The sequence below is a fragment of the Leucoraja erinacea genome, chromosome 15 (genome assembly GCF_028641065.1).
Source record: "Leucoraja erinacea ecotype New England chromosome 15, Leri_hhj_1, whole genome shotgun sequence".
In the NCBI taxonomy this organism is placed as follows: domain Eukaryota; kingdom Metazoa; phylum Chordata; class Chondrichthyes; order Rajiformes; family Rajidae; genus Leucoraja; species Leucoraja erinaceus.
The window spans coordinates 41,907,881-41,927,579 of NC_073391.1; the positions used below are offsets into that span (position 1 = coordinate 41,907,881).

The window sequence follows — 19,699 nt, forward strand, 5'->3', positions numbered from 1 at the left end:
TTTCCTGCCTTCTCCCCATAACCTCTGACAACTGTTCTAATCAAGAACCTATCTTTCTCTGCCTTAAATATATCCACTGACTTGGCCTCCACAGCCTTCTGTGGCAAAGAATTCCACGGATTCACCACCCTCTGACTAAAGAAATTTCTCCTCATCTCCTTCCTAAAAGAACATCCTTTAACTTGGATGGCCTCTGGTCCTTGCCTCTCCAACGAGTGGAAACACCCTCTCCACATCCACTCTGTCCAAGCCTTTCACTATTCTGTATGGTTTCAATGAAACATACCCTCTCATTCTTCCAAACTCCAGCGAGTCGAAGCCCAGTGCCGACAAATGCTCATCATATGCTAACCCACTCATAACTGGGATCATTCTCGTAAACCTCCTCTGGGACCTCTCCAGAGCCAGCACATCCTTCCTCAGATATGGGACACAAGATTGCTCACAATAATGTACCATACAGTGCAGCAGACTCTGTGTAAATATAGCTTGAGCAAAATTATCTAATCAGTACTTGTGGAAATACTTGAAAACTGTAAGTTTGCAACAAGAAAGTAGAAACATGCTGGGACAATTAGTGGGCACGTTATTTTATTTAAAGAAAATGATTTATTCTTGTTTAAATCTTAACAAATCCTCGTTTGTCAGCAGGCAAGGTTTGCTGCTGCAAGGAATTACAGACTGTTCCATGTATGTTTTTGTAACCTTGTCGGTGCTAGAAACATGGCGACTCTTTGTGTATTGCCAAGGTGAGGTCTGCTGTATGATTTTACCGGGTTGTACGCAAAAACAAATCATTTCACTGCACCTAGACAATAAAATGTCATTGAGTCATTGAAATTTGAACTTTAGATGCAGCTTACGGGCATTTTACACAATAGTTATGTGTGTGACTCATGAGGGAGTTCCTACATGGAGGCCAGGAATGAGCTCCGAGGTGGAGACCACAGTGGTGGAGCTCCGAGGTGGAGACCACAGTGGTGGAGCTCCAAGGTGGAGACCACGGTGGTGGAGCTCCAAGGTGAGACCACGGTGGGTGGAGCTCCGAGGTGGAGACCATGGTGGGGGAGCTCCAAGGTGGAGACCACGGTGGGGGAGCTCCAGGTGGTGGGGGAGCTCCAAGGTGGAGACCACGGTGGGGGAGCTCCAAGGTGGAGACCACGGTGGGTGGAGCTCCAAGGTGAGACCACGGTGGTGGAGCTCCAAGGTGAGACAACGGTGGTGGAGCTCCAAGGTGAGACCACGGTGGGTGGAGCTCAGAGGTGGAGACCACGGTGGGGGAGCTCCAAGGTGGAGACCACGGTGGGTGGAGCTCCAAGGTGAGACCATGGTGGGTGGAGCTCCGAGATGGAGACCACGGTGGGGGAGCTCCAAGGTGGAGACCACGGTGGGGGGAGCTCCAAGGTGGAGACCACGGTGGGTGGAGCTCCAAGGTGAGACCATGGTGGGTGGAGCTCCGAGGTGGGGACCATAGGGGAGCATCCACAAGAACAGCTGACTGGTTTGTGGAAACGGATGCATGGGAGGGCAGAAATGCACTATAACCGAGACCTATAGAGATGCACAATTCAGATATAAAGAATTGGGCTGAAAGAATAGCTTACGTGAGGGTGAGTTTACCCAAGTCACCTGTCATGTAGGTCGGGGAGAGCCTGCCATTTATATCACATTGCTAGTTGTCAAATCTCCCTCTGCTAAAGTTGTTTCGCAAGCTGTTGTATTTGCGACATTAAAACAGCGGCTACAACTTTTAAAGTATCCCTGTGATTCCCAAGGTTACAAGGGGAGTTATACAAGCCTCTTACTCTCTCACAGTAATTGATATTTAGCGATGAGAACAGTTTGAAGGTTTTATGGTTTATTCAGCACTCAAGATTTTAATAGGGCTGTTTCGGGTGGCAATAAAAATTAATTTATGGCGTATCAAAGAGATATCTGGGCTGCAGTGAGCTGCGTTTTGCACTGTTTGAACTGGAGGTTTTTACAGAACCAATAAACCAGGTTTCAGGGCACCAAGCTGGTTGGGGAGTTTACAGTTTACTACATACTTCAGTGATACAGCGCGGAAACAGGCCTTTCAGCCCACAGAGCCCGCGCTGGCCAGCGATCACCCCGTACATTAATGCCCCTGTCCCACTTAGGAAACCTGAACGGAAAACTCTGGAGACTTTGCGCGCCACCCAAGGTTTCCGTGCGGTTCCCGGAGGTTTTTGTCAGTCTCCCTACCTGCTTCCACTACCTGCAACCTCCGGCAACCACCTGCAATCTCCGGGAACCACTCAGAAATCTTGGGTGGGGCGCAAAGTCTCCAGAGATTTCCGTTCCGGTTTCCTAAGTGGGACAGGGGCATAACACTATCGTGCACACTCGGGACAGGTTCTTCCCAGCTGTTATCAGGCATCGGAACCATCCTACCACAACCAGAGAGCAGTGCTGAACTACTATCCACCTCTTTGATGAAACTCCTTGGTTGAACGTTGCTGGCTTTTACTCTGGGTAAAAGACACTGTGCATCTACCCGATTGTAAACACCTCTACACGATCGCCCCTCATCCTCCTGCGCTCCAAGGAATAGAGTCCCAACCTGCTCAACCTCCCCTTATGCCTCTGGCCCTCGAGTCCTGACAACATCCTCGTAAACCATCTCTGTGCCCTTTCCAGCGCGCCAACATCGTCTGGCTGTGATGGGCGAATTCGGTACTGCCCATTAATCAGCCTCAATGTCCTTTTAAATAATGTTCATCCACCAGGAAAACAGGGAGCTCATTACAGCATCACGCTCCGCTCAACGCATCTGAAGTATCTCACGTAAATTCAGCACAAAAGAATCAACTTACACGCTTCACCGTTTCTCTCAGTCTTCTTCCAGACATCGTCCTAGGTGGGGAAAAGGTCAGAAGGAAAGAATTGGATAGTTTAACAACTTGTTTCCCGAACCAGTTCGAAGAAGGGTCTCAACACCAAATGTCACCCATTCCTTCTCTCCAGAGATGCAGCCTGTCTCGCTGAGTTACTCCAGCATTGCTTATTTTACATTTTATCTCAGTTTGCTTTCTTGTATCGTTCCCCCAGCCAAAGATGATCTATTCTATTTTTTCTTGATCTCCATTCCCTTTCTCCTGTTTTCACACCTTACACTTCCTTATCTATGTATCTCCCTTCCCCGCCTGACGTCAGTCTGAAGAAGGTTCTCAACCCGAAACGTTGCCCATTCCTTCTCTCCAGAGATGCTGTCTGTCCCGCTGAGTCACTCCAGCATTTTGTGTCCATCTTACCTCTAAATATTTCCAATCCATATACCCGTCTAAATGTCTTCTAAATGTTGTTATAGGGGCGGTACAGTGACACAGCGGTAGAGTTGCCACCTAACAGGTAACGAGATCCGGGTTCGATCCTGACCATGGGCACTGTCTGTATGGAGTTTTTACCTTTCCCCCCTGATCGGCTCGGTGTTGGGGCCGCAACTGTTTACCATATATGCAGGAAAAATGTTCCCAATGTTGGGCGAGTCCAGAACCAGGGGCCACAGTCTTCGAACAAAGGGGAGGTCATTTAAGACTGAGGTGAGAATAAACCTTTTCACCCAGAGAGTTGTGAATTTATGGAATTCCCTGTCACAGAGGGCAGTGGAGGCCAAGTCACTGGATGGATTTAAGAGAGAGTTAGATAGGGCTCTAGGGGCTAGTGGAGTCAAGGGATATGGGGAGAAGGCAGGCACGGGTTATTGATAGGGGACGATCAGCCATGATCATAATGAATGGTGGTGCTGGCTCAAAGGGCCGAATGGCCTCCTCCTGCACCTATTTTCTGTGTTTCTATCTGCGTGGGTTTTCTCCAGGTGCCGTTCATCATGAAGATCTTACCCTGGTTTGGCTTTCCTAATTACAACAGCTCACACTTATCTGCATTAAATTCCATGAGCCATTCCCCAGCCCACCTGTCCAGCTGATCAAGGTCCTACTGTAATTTTTGATAACCATTTTCACTGTCACTTGATACCACCCACTTTAGTGTCACCCACTTACTTACAAATCACGCCTTGCATATTCTCATCTAAATCATTGATATAAACCACAAACAACAATGGGCCCAGCCCCGATCCCTGAGACACACCACTAGTCATAAGGTCATCCGTGATGGGAGTAGAATTACGCCTTTCGGCCCATCGAGTCTACTCCACCATTCAATCATGGCTGATCTATCTCTCCCTCCAAACCCCATTCCCTCGCCTTCTCCCCATAACCTCTGACACCTGCACTAATTAAGACAAGTCACCTCCCACCACCTGCTCTGCTTTCCTCCATGTAGCCAATCTGGATCCAGTTGGCTAGCTCTCCTTGAATCCCATACAAGCAAACTCTCCACAGCAGCCTACCATGCAGAACCTGATCAAAGGCCTTGATGAAGTCTCTATGGCCAACATCTATCACTTTGTTCTCTTGAACCATCTTATTTGATCTGAGCCCCATTCTCCTGCCTTCTCCCCATAACCCCTGACACCCGTACTAATCAAGAATCTATCTATCTCTGCCTTAAAAATATCCACTGACATGGCCACCACAGCCTTCCGTGGCAATGAATTTTACGGATTCACCATCCTCCGAGTAAAGAAATTCCTCTTCATCTCCTACCGAAAGGAACGTCCTTTCGGTAGGAGATGAATGAATGGCTTAATTCTACTCTTATCACCTATATGATCTTACGGTTTTCAGTTTGAACATTAAGTGGGTTACAGGCATGAGAGTAAAGTTTGGGAATTTTTAAAAATCTATTATCTCAACGAGAAATTGGACCGCAGCTGAATCGATGACGTCCAATAGTTCTGGGGTAAACTCACGTGAACTCTCCGGGAACAGCAACTATCGCCAACATGCCGATGGTGAGAATTTGCACGTCCACAATTTCCGGGTGCCAAGGGACTGGTTTAGTCATCTGGAAGGAAAAAGACACACCACTCAAAACACTACCGACTCCCCTCCTCGATCGAAAACATCGCCCATTCCTTCTCTCCAGGGATGCCGCCTGTCCCGCTGAGTTACTCCAGCATTCTGTGTCTTATCTTTGGTGTAAAACAGCATATCAAACATCTCAAAATACACAAAATGCTGGAGTAACACAGCGGGTCAGGCAGCATCTCTGTAGAAAAGGAATAGGCGACGTTTTGGGTCGAGACCCTTCTTCATTGAAACATAGAAACATAGAAATTAGGTGCAGGAGTAGGCCATTCGGCCCTTCGAGCCTGCACCGCCATTCAATATGATCATGGCTGATCATCTAACTCAGTATCCCGTACCTGCCTTCTCTCCATACCCTCTGATCCCCTTAGCCACAAGGGCCACATCTAACTCCCTCTTAAATATAGCCAATGAACTGGCCTCAACTACCCTCTGTGGCAGAGAGTTCCAGACATTCACCACTCTCTGTGTGAAAAAAGTTCTTCTCATCTCGGTTTTAAAGGATTTCCCCCTTATCCTTAAGCTGTGACCCCTTGTCCTGGACTTCCCTAACATCGGGAACAATCTTCCTGCATCTAGCCTGTCCAACCCCTTAAGAATTTTTGTAAGTTTCTATAAGATCCCCTCTCAATCTCCTAAATTCTAGAGAGTATAAACCAAGTCTATCCAGTCTTTCTTCATAAGACAGTCCTGACATCCCAGGAATCAGTCTGGTGAACATTCAGACTGAGAGTCAGGGGAGGGAAAGGGAAATGGTGAAAGGAAACAAGAGATATAGATGTTCAGAGGTAATAGACAAATGAATGAATTATATGAAAAAGAAGTAGCAATGATTAAGGACACAGACCATTGTTAGCTGTGGTCTAAGTGAAAACGACTTACAGACAATGAGACTCAACAAGGGGGGGGGAGATTGCAACCTTCACGTGGTCCACCCTGTTTCGACAAATGCAATCAACCCGGCGTGCACAAACAGACGATCAAACAGAACAAGTTGTCCTACAACTTTAGGCTGTGCACTCCATATGCAAGAAGAAGAAGAAGACTCATTAAGACGACTTTGAAGCTCATACGAGTTGGTAGGGGAGGAATGGAGAGAGAGGGGATGGAAGGGTTACTTGAAGTTAGAGAAATTAATATTCATACTGCTGGGTTGTAAGCTACCCAAGTGAAATATGAGGTCTTGTTCCTCCAATTTGATATCGACACAAAATACACAAGGTTCCAGGACAAGGGGTCACAGCTTAAGGATAAGGGGGAAATCTTTTAAAACCGAGATGAGAAGAACTTTTTTCACGCAGAGAGTGGTGAATCTCTGGAACTCTCTGCCACAGAGGGTAGTTGAGGCCAGTTCATTGGCTATATTTAAGAGGGAGTTAGATGTGGCCCTTGTGGCTAAGGGGATCAGGGGGTATGGAGAGAAGGCAGGTACGGGATACTGAGTTGGATGATCAGCCATGATCATATTGAATGGCGGTGCAGGCTCGAAGGGCCGAATGGCCTACTCCTGCACCTAATTTCTAAGTTTCTATGTGAGGTTGTGGTTATGTGTAGGAAGGAACGGCAGGTGCTAGTTTACACTAAAGATAGACTCATAATGTTGGAGAAACTCAGGAGATAGGGCTAAGAGAAATGGGCCAGTTCACGCCTGGAACAGGGATTGCTCGACGTAGCTCCGGAGATGCTGCCTGACCCTCTGAGTTACTCACCGCACAATGTTTGCCTATTCTACGATGTGGTTATACTGTGTTAACTCTGGAAAGCAAGACTCCCACTTACCTCGCCTGTGTTGAAAAGTATTGGTTTGGGGAGGTGACAATCTTGCGTTTCATTGGAGGGTTTTCCCAGTAGCACGTCACGGATGGAATCCCAAAATGGATCCCCTTCGACCGTTCCTGCAAGGGCAAAACATCACATGGGGTGGGTCTGAAGGCAGCATTTATTTTAGATATACAGAATGAAAACAGGCCCTTCGTGGCCAAACAGCCCACCCCAGCATATTAACCCTATCCGACACACCCTAGGGACCATTTACAGAAGCCAATTAACCTACAATTCCGCAAGTCTTTGGAATGTGGGCGGAAACCGGAAGATCCGAAATAAACCCACACAGTCACAGGGAGAATGCACAAACTTTGTACAGACAGCTGTCAGGATTGAACCCGGGTCTCTGGCGCTGGTCTTGGCTAATCTGCCGCTGCGCCACCGTGTCATCTCTAAACCCACTTTTAGTTTAATTTGGAGAAACAGCATGGAAGCAGACCCTTTGGCCACACCGACCATCGATCACCCGTTTACATAGTTCCATGGTATCACACTTTCTCCTCCACTCCCTACACATTAGGGGCAATTTTACAAGAGGCCAACTAACCTACTGACCCACGTGTCTCATGGGATGTGGGAGGAAACCGGAGCACCCAGAGGAAATGGTCAACATGGTCAGAAGGGAGGACTGTCAAACTCCACACAGTCAGCACCTGTGGCCAGTTTCGAACCCGGGTCTCCTGCGCTAAGAGGCAGCAACGTTGCCATTTGCGTTACTGTGCTACCAATATCCAAGATTGGTGCTTTTTTCCACGATATAGACGCAAAACGCTGGAACAACTCAGCAGGTTAGACAGCGTCTCTGGAGAAAAGGAATGGGTGATGTTGCGGGTCGGGACCCTTCGTCTGCGGAGGGGTCTCGACCCCAAACGTAACCCATTCCTTTTCTCAATAGATGCTGAGTTACTCCGGCATTTTGTGTCTATCTTCGGTTTAAAGCAGCATCTGCAGTTCCGTCCTACCTAATTTATTTTTTAGTGGGCTTGCATTCTCTTACCTTGCATATTAGACTTACCCTGTGTAAAATTAAAAGCACCCACTCCATCAGTTGTACCAGCAGCGAAGCTGTAGCCAAGGGCAGGTTTACAAGTGTGACCCTGTAAAAATTGAAAGCCCATGAATAGTGTTTATGGCTCAATAATCACAGGCAGTGTTTGATGGCACTGGGCCTCGACTCGCTGGAGTTTAGATGGATGAGGGGCGACCTCATTGAAATTTACCAAATAGTGAAAGGCTTTAGAAAGGGTGGATGTGGAGAGGATGTTTCCACTGGTGGGAGAGTCCAGGACCAGAGGTCATAGTCTCAGAAATAAAGGACTTCCCTTTAGGAAGGAGATGAGGAGGAATGTCTTTAGTCAGAAGATGGTGAATCCGTGGAATTCCTTGCCACAAACGACTGTGGAGGCCAAGTCAATGGATATTTTTAAGGCAGAGATAGATAGATTCTTGATCAGTACGGGTGTCAGGAGTTCTGGGGTGAAGGCAGGAGAATGGGGTTAGGAGGGAGAGAGAGATCAGCCACGATTGAATTGCGGAATAAACTTGATGGGCCGAATGGCCTAATTCTGCTCCTAGCACATGACCTTATGACTCACTGTTTCCAAAAACACATTAGAAAATCATGCTGTTTTGCAAATAAAAAGTCAGAAAGATGGAGTTAGGCAACGGGTCAGGCAGCATCTCTGGAGGAAAAGAATAGCTGACATTTGTGGTCGAGGTTATAGTTCAGACTGGTGTCTGTTCATTAGTCTGAAGGGTCTCGACCCAAAACATCATCTATTCCTTCTCTCCAGAGATGCTGCCTGGCCCGCTGAGTTACTCCAGCAATTTGTGCCTGGAAAATTGAAAGCCCGTGAATAGTGCTTATGGCTCTACAATCTCAGACTTACCGCATCCAAAAGCATGTAAATATTCATTAGCATTACGTACGACTTGGAATAATCCAGACAAACCGTTACATAGAAATAGTTATATAGCTTCGAGCCAGCACCGCCATTCAATATGATCATGGCTGATCATCTAAAATCAGCACCCCGTTCCTGTTTTCTCCCCATATCCCTTGATTCCGTTAGCCCGAAGAGCTAAATCTATCTCTCTCTTGAATACATCCAGTGCGTTGGCCTCCACTGCCTTCTGTGGGAGAGAATTCCACAGAAACAGGCCCTACGGCCGACCAAGTCCTCACTGACAAGGATCAACCCTTACACTAACTCAATCCTACAGACTAGGGACAAATTAACCAAAGCCAATTAACCTACAAACCTGAGGTACACAAAAATGCTGGAGAAACTCAGCGGGTGCAGCAGCATCTATGGAGTGAAGGAAATAGGCCTATTTCCTTCGCTCCATTGATGCTGCTGCACCCGCTGAGTTTCTCCAGCATTTTTGTGTACCTTCGATTTTCCAGCACCTGCAGTTCCTTCTTAAACACAACCTACAAACCTGCAGGCCTTTAGAAACATAGAAACATAGAAATTAGGTGCAGGAGTAGGCCATTCGGCCCTTCGAGCCTGCACCGCCATTCAATATGATCATGGCTGATCATCCAACTCAGTATCCCGTACCTGCCTTCTCTCCATACCCTCTGATCCCCTTAGCCACAAGGGCCACATCTAACTCCCTCTTAAATATAGCCAATGAACTGGCCTCAACTACCCTCTGTGGCAGAGAGTTCCAGAGATTCACCACTCTCTGTGTGAAAAAAGTTCTTCTCATCTCGGTTTTAAAGGATTTCCCCCTTATCCTCAAGCTGTGACCCCCTTGTCCTGGACTTCCCCAACATCGGGAACAATCTTTGGAATGTGGGAGGAAACTGGAGCAGCGGGAGAAAATCTACGCAGGCCACGGGGAGAACGTATAAAACTCCGTCCACACAAGCTGCCCTCTTAATCATCTTTCCCCTGGAAAAATATCCAGATGTAATTTCCCTCTCATTCCAGCCTTGTACACTATAAACCATAATCACCCTGGCTTGCCTTTTTAAGAGAACTTTATTTTTAGCTTAATGTCCCTGGGTGAGTTATTCCACTGTGTAAAACAGAGTGATGAGCAATCAGAATTCGATTCATTTGGCCCAGACACAATCGCTTTCAACATAACGCATAGATCACGGAACTGAACACAAAATGAACAGGCCATTCGGCCCACAATAGTTGTGTCAAGCATGATGCCAAGTTAAACTGATCTTATGTTTAAGAAGGAACTGCAGATGCTGGAAAATCGAAGGTACACAAAAAAGCTGGAGAAACTCAGCGGGTGCAGCAGCATCTACGGAGCGAAGGAAATAGGCAACTCGTCGGGCCGGTTTCGGCCCGAAATGTTGCCTATTTCCTTCGCTCCATAGATGCTGCTGCACCCGTTGAGTTTCTCCAGCTTTTTTGTGTACCTTAAACTGATCTTATTTGTCTGCGCATGATCCACGCCCCTCTCTCCTGTGGCCTTCCCTGTACCCATCTAAAAGCCTCTTCAAAGCCACTATTGTATCTGAATTTTATTTAAGTTTAGTTTAGTTTAGAGATACAGTGTGAAAACAGACCCTTCGGCCCATGCCGACCAGCCACCGGCCGAGTTTTACCTGACAGTAGTCTTGAAGCATCACTTACTGGCAACATGCATTTCATTCGGACAAATAACGTTCCTTTAGAAAGGAGATGAGGTAAAATGTCTTTAGTCAGAGGGTGGTGAATCTGTGGAATTCATTGCCACAGAAGGCTGTGGAGGCCAAGACAATGGATATTTTTAAGACGGAGATTGACAGATTCTTGGTTAGTATGGGTGTCAGGGGTTATGGAGAGAAGGCAGAAGAACGGGGCTGAATGGCCTAATTTTACTCCAAGAACCTTATGAGATATGTGGATAGGATAGGTTTGGAGAAATTTGGGCCAAACATGGGCAAATGGGACAAGATCAGATGGGGCATATTGGCCGGCATGGACGAGATGGGCCGAAGGGCCTGTTTCCATGCTGCATAACTCTGTGACCAATCGAGGTCACATAAGGGATAGGAATAGAATTAGGCCATCAAGTCTACTCCGCCATTCAATCATGGCTGATCTATCTCTCCCTCCTAACCGCATTCTCCTGCCTTCTGCCCATAACCTCTGACACCCGTACTAATCAAGAACCTATCTATCTCTGCCTTAAAAATTTCCACTGGCTTGGCCACCACAGATTCACCACCCTCTGACTGAAGAAATTTCTCCTCATCTCTATCCTAAAGGAACATCCTTTAATTCTGAGGCTGTGACCTCCAGTCCTAGACTCTCCCAATTTCGCAATGAATAAAGGCAGTCATGCACAATGGGAAGAAAGAAAGAAGATAGACACTAAAAGCTGGAGTAATTCAGCGGGTCAGGCAGCATCTCCGGAGAACAGGAAATAGGTGCTGTTTCGGGTCGAGACCCTTCTTCAGACACGAGAGGTCACCTATGCCTAATCTCCAGAGATGCTGCCTGTCCTACTGAGTTACTCCAGCTTTTCTTGTCTATCTTCAGTTTAAACCAGCATCTGCAGCTCCTTCCTACACAGAAAGAAAGAAAGTGTTTCTTCACATGAGCTATTGAGCCTGGTACCCACTTTATGCGTGGAATTGAACTGAATCGTAACATCAGTCATGTTAACCCATTGATGTGCAAAGTTGATGGGGCCTTTGATTTCTCTCGTGGCTGTTCTGGATAACTCCTGAAAAAGAAAAACATATCAAAATCAACCACATGAATTCCAGAATCAAATCAACATCAATCCATTACATTAATCCAAGTACATTTGTACATTTTTAATTTAGTTCACAAAACACAAAAAGTTGGAGTGACTCAGGCATCATCTCTGGAGAGAAGGAATGGGTGACAGAAACATCGAAATATAGAAAATAGGTGCAGGAGGAGGCCATTCCGCCCTTCGATTCATTGCGATCGTGGCTGATCGTCCCCTATCAATAACCCGTGCCTGCCTTCTCCCCATATCTCTTGATTCCGCTAGCCCTTAGAGCTCTATCTAACTCTCTCTTAAATCCATCCAGTGACTTGGCCTCAACTACCCTCTGTGGCAGGGAATTCCACAAATAACGTTCCCGGTCGAGACCCTTCTTCAGTTCTTCAGCTTTTTGTGTCTATCTTCAGTTTAAACCAGCATCTGCAGTTCCTTACTGCACATTTGGTTTAGTTTAGTTTAGAGCTACAGCGAGGAAACAGGCTTTTCGGCCCACCCCAGTCCGCACCGACCAGCGACACCCGCACATTAACACTACTGTATCCTAAACACACTAGGGACAATTACAAACAACCGAAGATTCAGAGAAAACCCCAAGGCAATTAACCTACAAACCAATATACGTCTTTATTTGGAAGTGTGGGATTCAAACAAAATGTTGTTTCTGCAGTCATAACACGAAGAACCAAGACACTCAGACAAAACATCCTCGCATCTCCTCCTCGCTGTGTCATGGGGAGAATGTAGAGTCAAAAACTCTGTGCTGTCCCGCGGCCATTAATGCCGCACCCGTGGTCGGGATCGAACTTGGTCTTGGTGCCTGGCGCTGCAAGTCCCGCAGCAACTCTACGCGCTGCCCCGCCACCGTGCCGACCCCCCATACATAATTTCATGCATAAAGCGGTTTTTCAGCATACCCGCGGGCTCCCGGTGTTCCTGTTGCAGACCTGCGGTAAGCCATCCGAAAACAGCGCCGCCACACCGCTCCTCCTGAACAGAACTCGGCCAAGAATGGTGATGCCAAGGTAAACTGGAGCCCCAGGTCGTTTGCTGGAAACTTCATCTCCTCGGAGACCCCACATTACTAAACAGCTTACACACGTTTAGAGATCATCATAAACTGCGCTAAACTACATTCAAACACAACGACATGACTTCTGAGGACAACGTTCGCGCTTTTCGGGAATGCTTGGCGCTGCAAGGCAGCAACTTTTATTACATAATTCTTTTTTCAATTTTGGACATAAAACAGTGCCACACAGGAACAGGCCAAGAATGATGCCAAGGTAAACTAATTTAAACTCATCTCCTCTGAACATTACTAAACTGCTTACACACGTTTAGAGATCTCATAAACTGTGCTACACTGTCCACAACGACATGTTGTTCTGTGACGTTAGCTTTTCTGAATGAATGGATTTTATTCAATTCTTTTCTTCCATTTTACATAAGGTCATGGCAGCTTTGTAACATTCAGCCCCTGAGACTTTAGACTTTAGAAATAGAACAGGCCTTTCGGCCCACTGGGTCCGCATCAACCAGCGATCACCCTGAACACACGAACAGTCCAACGCACTAGGGACAAAGTTACAATTTTTACCAAAGCCAATTAACCTACAAACCCTGTCCGTCTTTGGAGCCAGAAAATAGACCGAAACAAACCAATTGATTTTTATACAATGAACTGCTGGGGTCCAGGCATAGAGCTTTGTTTGTAGTTCCTCCCAGTGATTAGAGTTCAGAGTTACAGAATGGAAATAGGCCTTTCAGCCTAGCGAGGCCCCACTCACCATCATACGTTCACAAGTTATTGGAGCAGAACTAGGTCAAGTCTACTGCGCCATTCAATCATGGCTGATCTATCTTTCCCTCTCAACCCCATTCTGCTGCCTTCTCCCCATAATACCTGACACCCTTACTAATAGAGAATCTGCCAATCTCCGCCTTAAAAATATCCATTGACTTGGCCTCCACAGCTGTCTGTGGCAATGAATTCCACAGGTTCACCACCCTCGGACTAAATTATTCCTAATCTCCTTTCTAAAGGTACATCCTGTTATTTGAGGCTATGACCGCTGGTCCTGGACTCTCCCATTAGTGGAAACATCCGCTCCACATCCACTCTATCCAAGCCTTTCACATCAATCAAAGATAGACACATAGTAACCAAACATCTCTGGAGGAAATGGATAGGTGACGTTTCTAGTCGCCTATCCTAATCCTTTTCCAGATCACCCGTTCACACTAATGCTATGTTATCCCACTTCCATAACCACTCCCTGCACATTAGGGCCAATTCACGCAAACTGACCTACAAATCCGCATGTCTTTGGGACTTGGGAGGAAACCGGAGCACCTGAAGGAAACCCACGTGGTCACAGGGTGGACGTGCAAACACCCCAAACACACAGACAGCACCCAAGGTCAGGATCGAAGCTGGGTCTCTGGCACGTGGCTCCATTCTCCTCCCCCTTAGCTTTGACAAACAGTGCTGAGGGTTTGGCTTGATGTTACACTGAAGCGGACAGGCCCCAATGTCAAGGAACTTAACCCACCTTTGCCTTGTTGTAGATGCTGCGGCCAATAATCGCAGTGCTGTCAAACATATCTCTCCCAGGGCCAGATGACATACACATCGAAGGCTGTGAAGTAACAGGGAACAAATGTACAAAGTTCACATAAATAACATGTTTAAAGACACAGTTCAAAAACAGGCCATTCGGCCCACCTACTCCATGCTGACCACTGATCACCTGATCACACTAGTTCTATATTAACTATGTGCCATTATATTTCATGTGCCACTTAAAGTAACATGGAGATGTTTAGTTTAGAGAAACAAGCCCAAGTCCACCGCCAACCATCGACCACCCAGTCACACAAGTTATCCCACCTTTGTGCCCGCTCCCTACACATTAGGGGCAATTATTTACTTGAGGCCAATTAATCCACAAACTCGCACGTCTTTGGGATGTGGAAGGACATCGGAGAAAACGCACGCGGTCACAGGGATAGCGTGCAAACTCCGTACACACAGCAGCCGTAGTCAGGAGGGGTTGGGGGACCAATTGTTATTTGCTAACAGTGTTTCGATATCCACTGAGGTATCATGCTATATTAAAAGCTGTACCACATTAAGATGAAGAAGGGTTTCGGCCCGAAATGTTGCCTATCTCCTTCGCTCCATAGATGCTGCTGCACCCGCTGAGTTTCTCCAGCATTTTTGTGTACCCACATGAAGATCAGTTGTAAGCCCGAGGTCAGGATCGAACCTGGGACTCTGGCGCTGTGACGCTGGTTGGTGCCCGGCGATCCCTGCCCAATAACATTACCTGACACACACTGGGGACAATTTTACATTTGTATACCAAGCCGATTAACCTACAAACCTGTACGTCTTTGGCGTGCGGGAGGAAACCGAGGATGGCGGAGGAAACACACGGGGAGAACGTACAAACTCCGTACAGACAGCGCCCTTGGTCAGGATCGAACCCGGGTCTCTGGCGCTGTGAGGCAGCAATTCTACCGCTGCGCCACCGTGCCGCCCGATCCAACTTACCCCGCCGATGGGACAGGTGCTGTCAGGATTGTCGCACGATTCGCCAGTGTTGACACAGTGGGGGCCCTGGGTGTTTGAGGAAACGTCCCCCAGGTTGGAAGAAGCAAAAGCTGCCACAAAAGGTCCCTGCGAATGTAAACACCAAAACAAGTTCAGATTCAGTTTAGTTTATTGTCACGTGTATCGAGGTACAGTGAAAAGCTTTCTGTTGCGTGCTAACCAGTCAGCAGAAAGACAACACACAATTACAATTGAAAATAGACACAAAAAGCTTGACTAACTCAGCAGGGCAGGCAGCATCTCTGGAGAGAAGGAATGGGTGACATTTCGGAAAATTTCAGACAGAAGAAGGGTCTCGACCTGAAATGTCACCCATTCCCTTGCTCCGGAGATGCTGCCTGCCCCACTGAGTTACTCCAGCTTCTTGTGTCCATCTTCGGTTTAAACCAGAATCTGCAGTTCCTTCCTTCATCATGATTATATTTAATCCATTACCGTGTATAGGTACATGATAAGGGAATAACGTTTAGTGCAAGGCAAAGTCAGCAAAGTCCGATCAAGGATAGTCCGATGGTCATCACAGAGGTAGATAGTAGTTCAGCATCGCTCTCTGGTTGTGGTGGGATGATTCAGTTGCCTGATATGAGCTGGGAAGAAACTGTCCCTGAATTTGGTGGGAGGCGTTTTCACACTTCTATACCTTTCGCCTGACGGGAGAGGGGAGAAGAGGGAGTGGCCAGGGTGCGACTCGTCCTTGATTACGCTGCTGGCCTTGCCGAGGCAGCGCGAGGTGTAAATGGAGTCAATAGAAAGGAGGTTGGTTTGTGTGATGGTCTGGGCTGCGTCCACAATTCACTGTAATTTCTTGCCATCCTGGATAGAGCCGTTCCCAAACCATGCCGCCGTGATGCATCCCGATAAAACGCTTTCTGTGGTGCATCTGTAGAAGTTGGTGAGAGTTGTAGGGGACAAGCCACTGGCTGAAATAATTAACCGACTGTTTCCGACTGAACATTGCAGATCAAATTGTTCACGTCCCCAAAGAGAAATGAAAATAAAAATCAGTAACGGAGGACATAATTTATATTCAACTCACTGAATTATTCATTGGCTTACATTAATATCATGTACATAATTTATGCTTCGCCTGTTAATATTTTACAGTATAGAGGAAGGGATAATTAAATTTGCATATCATATTAAGGCTGGAGTTGAAGCAAAGGACTATGTCAGAGTCTGCGGCAATCTTTGTGACAGGAATGGAGAAGTAGGGTCAATGTGAGTCAGTTGCAAATGTTATTTTGCTGCAATTTAACTCCACTGTGACCTGTGAAGCCAATTAACCACCACCCTGTGTGTTTACTGGTCCCTCCTCTCCCCCTTCTCACAGCCTTTAGACTTTAGATTTTAGAGATGCAGCGCAGAAACAGGCCCTTCGGCCCACTGAGGCCGTGCCGACCAGCGATCACCCCGTACACCAGCTCTATCCTACACACTCGGGACAATTTACAATTTGCAGAAGCCAATTAACCGACAAGCCTGTACGTCTTTGAAGTGTGGGAGGAAACCGGAGCACCCGGGGAAAACTCCCACGCGGTCTCAGGGAGAACGTACAGATTGTATACAGGGAGGACCGGTGGTCGGGATCGAACCCGTGTCTCTGGCGTTGAGACGCAGAAACTCTGCCGCTGCGCCACCGTGCCGCCACAGGACGTCCAGGTCTGTTGGGGATGATAATGGGGCCTGTCCCACTTGGAGATTTTTTTTGGCCACTGCCGGCATCACCGACTGACATATCAGGGTCGCCAAAAGATTTTGAACATTTCAAAATCCAGTGGCGACGAAAAAATGTTGCAACAATGTTGCCGCGCGTCAATGCGTCATCACGCCGCGTCACGCCGCGATTTTTTCGGTGACCTGATACGTCAGTCGACGATGCCGACAGTCGCCGAAAAAAAATCGCCAAGTGGGACAGGCCCTTTCTTCACACAGTGGTGGTCCTGCCTTGGTAGGTGGGCCTAGATTTTATGCTGAAATCTCAGGAGTAGGACTTGATCCCAAAACCTCCGAGCTACAGCTGATAGTGCCCCTCTCTCTCTCTCTCTCTCTCCCCTTCTCTCTAACTCTCTCTCTCTCTGGTATTCAGACCAGAAGACAACTTCCAATGTAAAAACAAGGAACCGCAGAAGCTGGTTTCCAAAAACAGACAGAAAATGCTGGAGTAACAAAATAGGTGGCACAATGGCGGAGTTGGACGAGCTGTTGCCTCACAGTGTCAGTGACCCAAATTTCATGAAGGATTTCAGTCTGAAATCTAAAGCAGGGTTCCAACCCGAAATGTCACCTGGTTACTGGAAGTAAAGAGGTGGGTCAGGCAGCATCACTGGACGACACAGACAGCTGACGTTTTGGGTCGGGACCCTTCTTCAGACTGCACTGCAAACCTTCACCAAGCCAGTTTTAAGCAACTGTGCAGCCTGTTCTATTAGCATTCACGATTCCATCTCGTAAGGATGTGGTTCAGGCTTCAGCTCAAGCACATAATCCAGGGGAAGTGCTTCAGTGCATGAACGGGAATGTGCAGCATAGATATGAGTTCAGTTAACTTTAGTTCATCATCTCGTGTGCCGAGGTACAGTGAAAGGCTTTTTGTCCCGACTACGGGCGCTGTCTGTTTTTAACTCCGCTGTGACCTGTGAAGCCAATTAACCACCACCCTGTGTGTTTACTGGTCCCTCCTCTCGCCCTTCTCACAGCCTATAGACTTTAGATTTTAGAGATGCAGCGCAGAAACAGGCCCTTCGGCCCACTGAGGCTGTGCCGACCAGCGATCACCCCGTACACTAGCTCTATCCTACACTCGGGACAATTTACAATTTGCAGAAGCCAATTAACCGACAAACCTGTACGTCTTTGAAGTGTGGGAGGAAACCGGAGCACCCGGGGAAAACGCCCACGCAGTCTGAAATCTTCGGTTTCCTCCCACACTCCAAAGACGTACAGGTTTTGTTGGTTAACTGGCTTGGTATAAGTGTAAATTGTCCCTAGTGTATGTAGGGCAGCGTTAATGTGCGGGGATCGCTGGTCGGCGCGGACTCGGTGGGCCGAAGGGCCTGTTTCTGATCTGTAACTTTAAACGGAACCAAAGAAGACAATACATGATTGCAATTGATCCATTTACAGTGTATAGATACAACCTCTTGTTGCATTGACTTCTTCCCTGTGAGATTAGAAGTCCAACTGCTCCGATAAATGTATATTAAAATAATCTTGCTGGAATTCAAAGAGCAATTGAATCTTGTGATGTGTGGAAAGGAACTGCAGATGCTGGTTTATACCGAACATAGACACAAAGTGCTGGAGTAACTCAATAGGTCAGGCGGCATCTCTCTGGTGGAAAAGGATGGGTGACGTGATGGAGGGTCCCGACCCGAAACATCAACCATCCTTTTTCTCCACAGATGCCGCCTGACCCGCTGAATCACTCTGGCACTCTGTGTGAATCTCGTGAAGCCTGGGCAACAATTCATCCCACAACCAGCACTTTCACATTTAAAGAAGGATCCCGACCTGAAACGTCGCCTATCTGTCTTCTCCAGGGACACTGCCTGGCCCGCTGAGTCACTCCAGCACTCTGTATCTTTTTTAACTTCCAATGGAAAGTTTCCCCTCTGGCAAAAACTTAAGAGGATTGACGCTCTCTTGGAATACTGACCTTCCCGGGTAAAAAGCCTGCATTCTTCTCCTGCTCAAAGAGGTATGAAGCATATCCCATGTTGTCACTGCTCACCAGATGGTTAGTGTTGTTCATGCTGACTGGGTGAACAGCAAACCAGCTACAAGTCAGAAAATAGAAAGAGGTAATGGTCAAAATCGTTAATGACTCTTCATTGCTACCTTGAAGTCTTAGTTTAGAGATACAGTTTGGGAACAGGTCCTTAGACCCACCGAGTCCGCGCCGACCAGCGATCCCCGCACACTACCATTATCCTACACACACTGGGGACAATTTACATTCAAACCAAGCCAATTAACCTACGGACCTGCACGTCTTTGGAGTGTGGGAGGAAACCGAAGATCTCGGAGAAAACCCACACGAGTCACGGGGAGAGTGCACAGTCAAGCGCCCGCAGTCAGGATCGAACCCGGGTCCCTGGCGCTGTGAGGCAGCAACTCTACCGCTGCGCCACCGTGTCCAGAATTCCAACTGAGTTTTGAAAGGTAAAAATGCATCATTAGTCTGGTCTCTTCCAGATATTTTCCCAAAGTCTGAGGACGGCACAGTGGCGCATCTGGCAGTGCTGTTTCTTTACAGAGACCCAGGTTCGATGGGATTGTCAGCTGCCCGAGCGGAAGATGAAGAAATCCAGTACCTGAGTGTCCCGATGCCTTGCCCATCCAGATCCACCATTTTGAGAAGGACTAATTCTTGGTCTGTATTTGATTTGTACCTAAATGAACAACAGTGTTAAAATATGCAACAACAGCAACATTTCAATTCGCTGTCAGGCGGCCAGTAATTTAAAAAACCCACTTCATTCCGAATCTTTCTCTGGCGATAAACATGACAAAAGGTTTTTTTTACCATCCATCTTATGATCTGCTAGTCATTGACAGTTCATTCGTGTGAACATTGAATCTCAAAGCAGTTGAT

General features: G+C 47.3%; 1 protein-coding gene across 2 annotated transcripts in view; it reads right to left on the reverse strand.

Annotated features, from left to right (window-relative positions):
* Window positions 1–19,699, reverse strand: part of asah2 (N-acylsphingosine amidohydrolase 2) — a 69,500-nt gene that overhangs the window by 24,933 nt on the left and 24,868 nt on the right. For both annotated transcript variants that reach the window (XM_055647250.1, XM_055647249.1), the window contains 9 exons: window positions 19,419–19,496; window positions 18,761–18,881; window positions 15,046–15,171; window positions 14,042–14,128; window positions 11,355–11,459; window positions 7,795–7,876; window positions 6,735–6,850; window positions 4,838–4,932; window positions 2,838–2,877 (listed from right to left, as the gene is read on the reverse strand). In XM_055647250.1, the coding sequence (XP_055503225.1) occupies window positions 2,838–2,877; window positions 4,838–4,932; window positions 6,735–6,850; window positions 7,795–7,876; window positions 11,355–11,459; window positions 14,042–14,128; window positions 15,046–15,171; window positions 18,761–18,881; window positions 19,419–19,496 (850 nt within the window). The remainder of the gene's footprint in view (window positions 1–2,837; window positions 2,878–4,837; window positions 4,933–6,734; window positions 6,851–7,794; window positions 7,877–11,354; window positions 11,460–14,041; window positions 14,129–15,045; window positions 15,172–18,760; window positions 18,882–19,418; window positions 19,497–19,699) is intronic.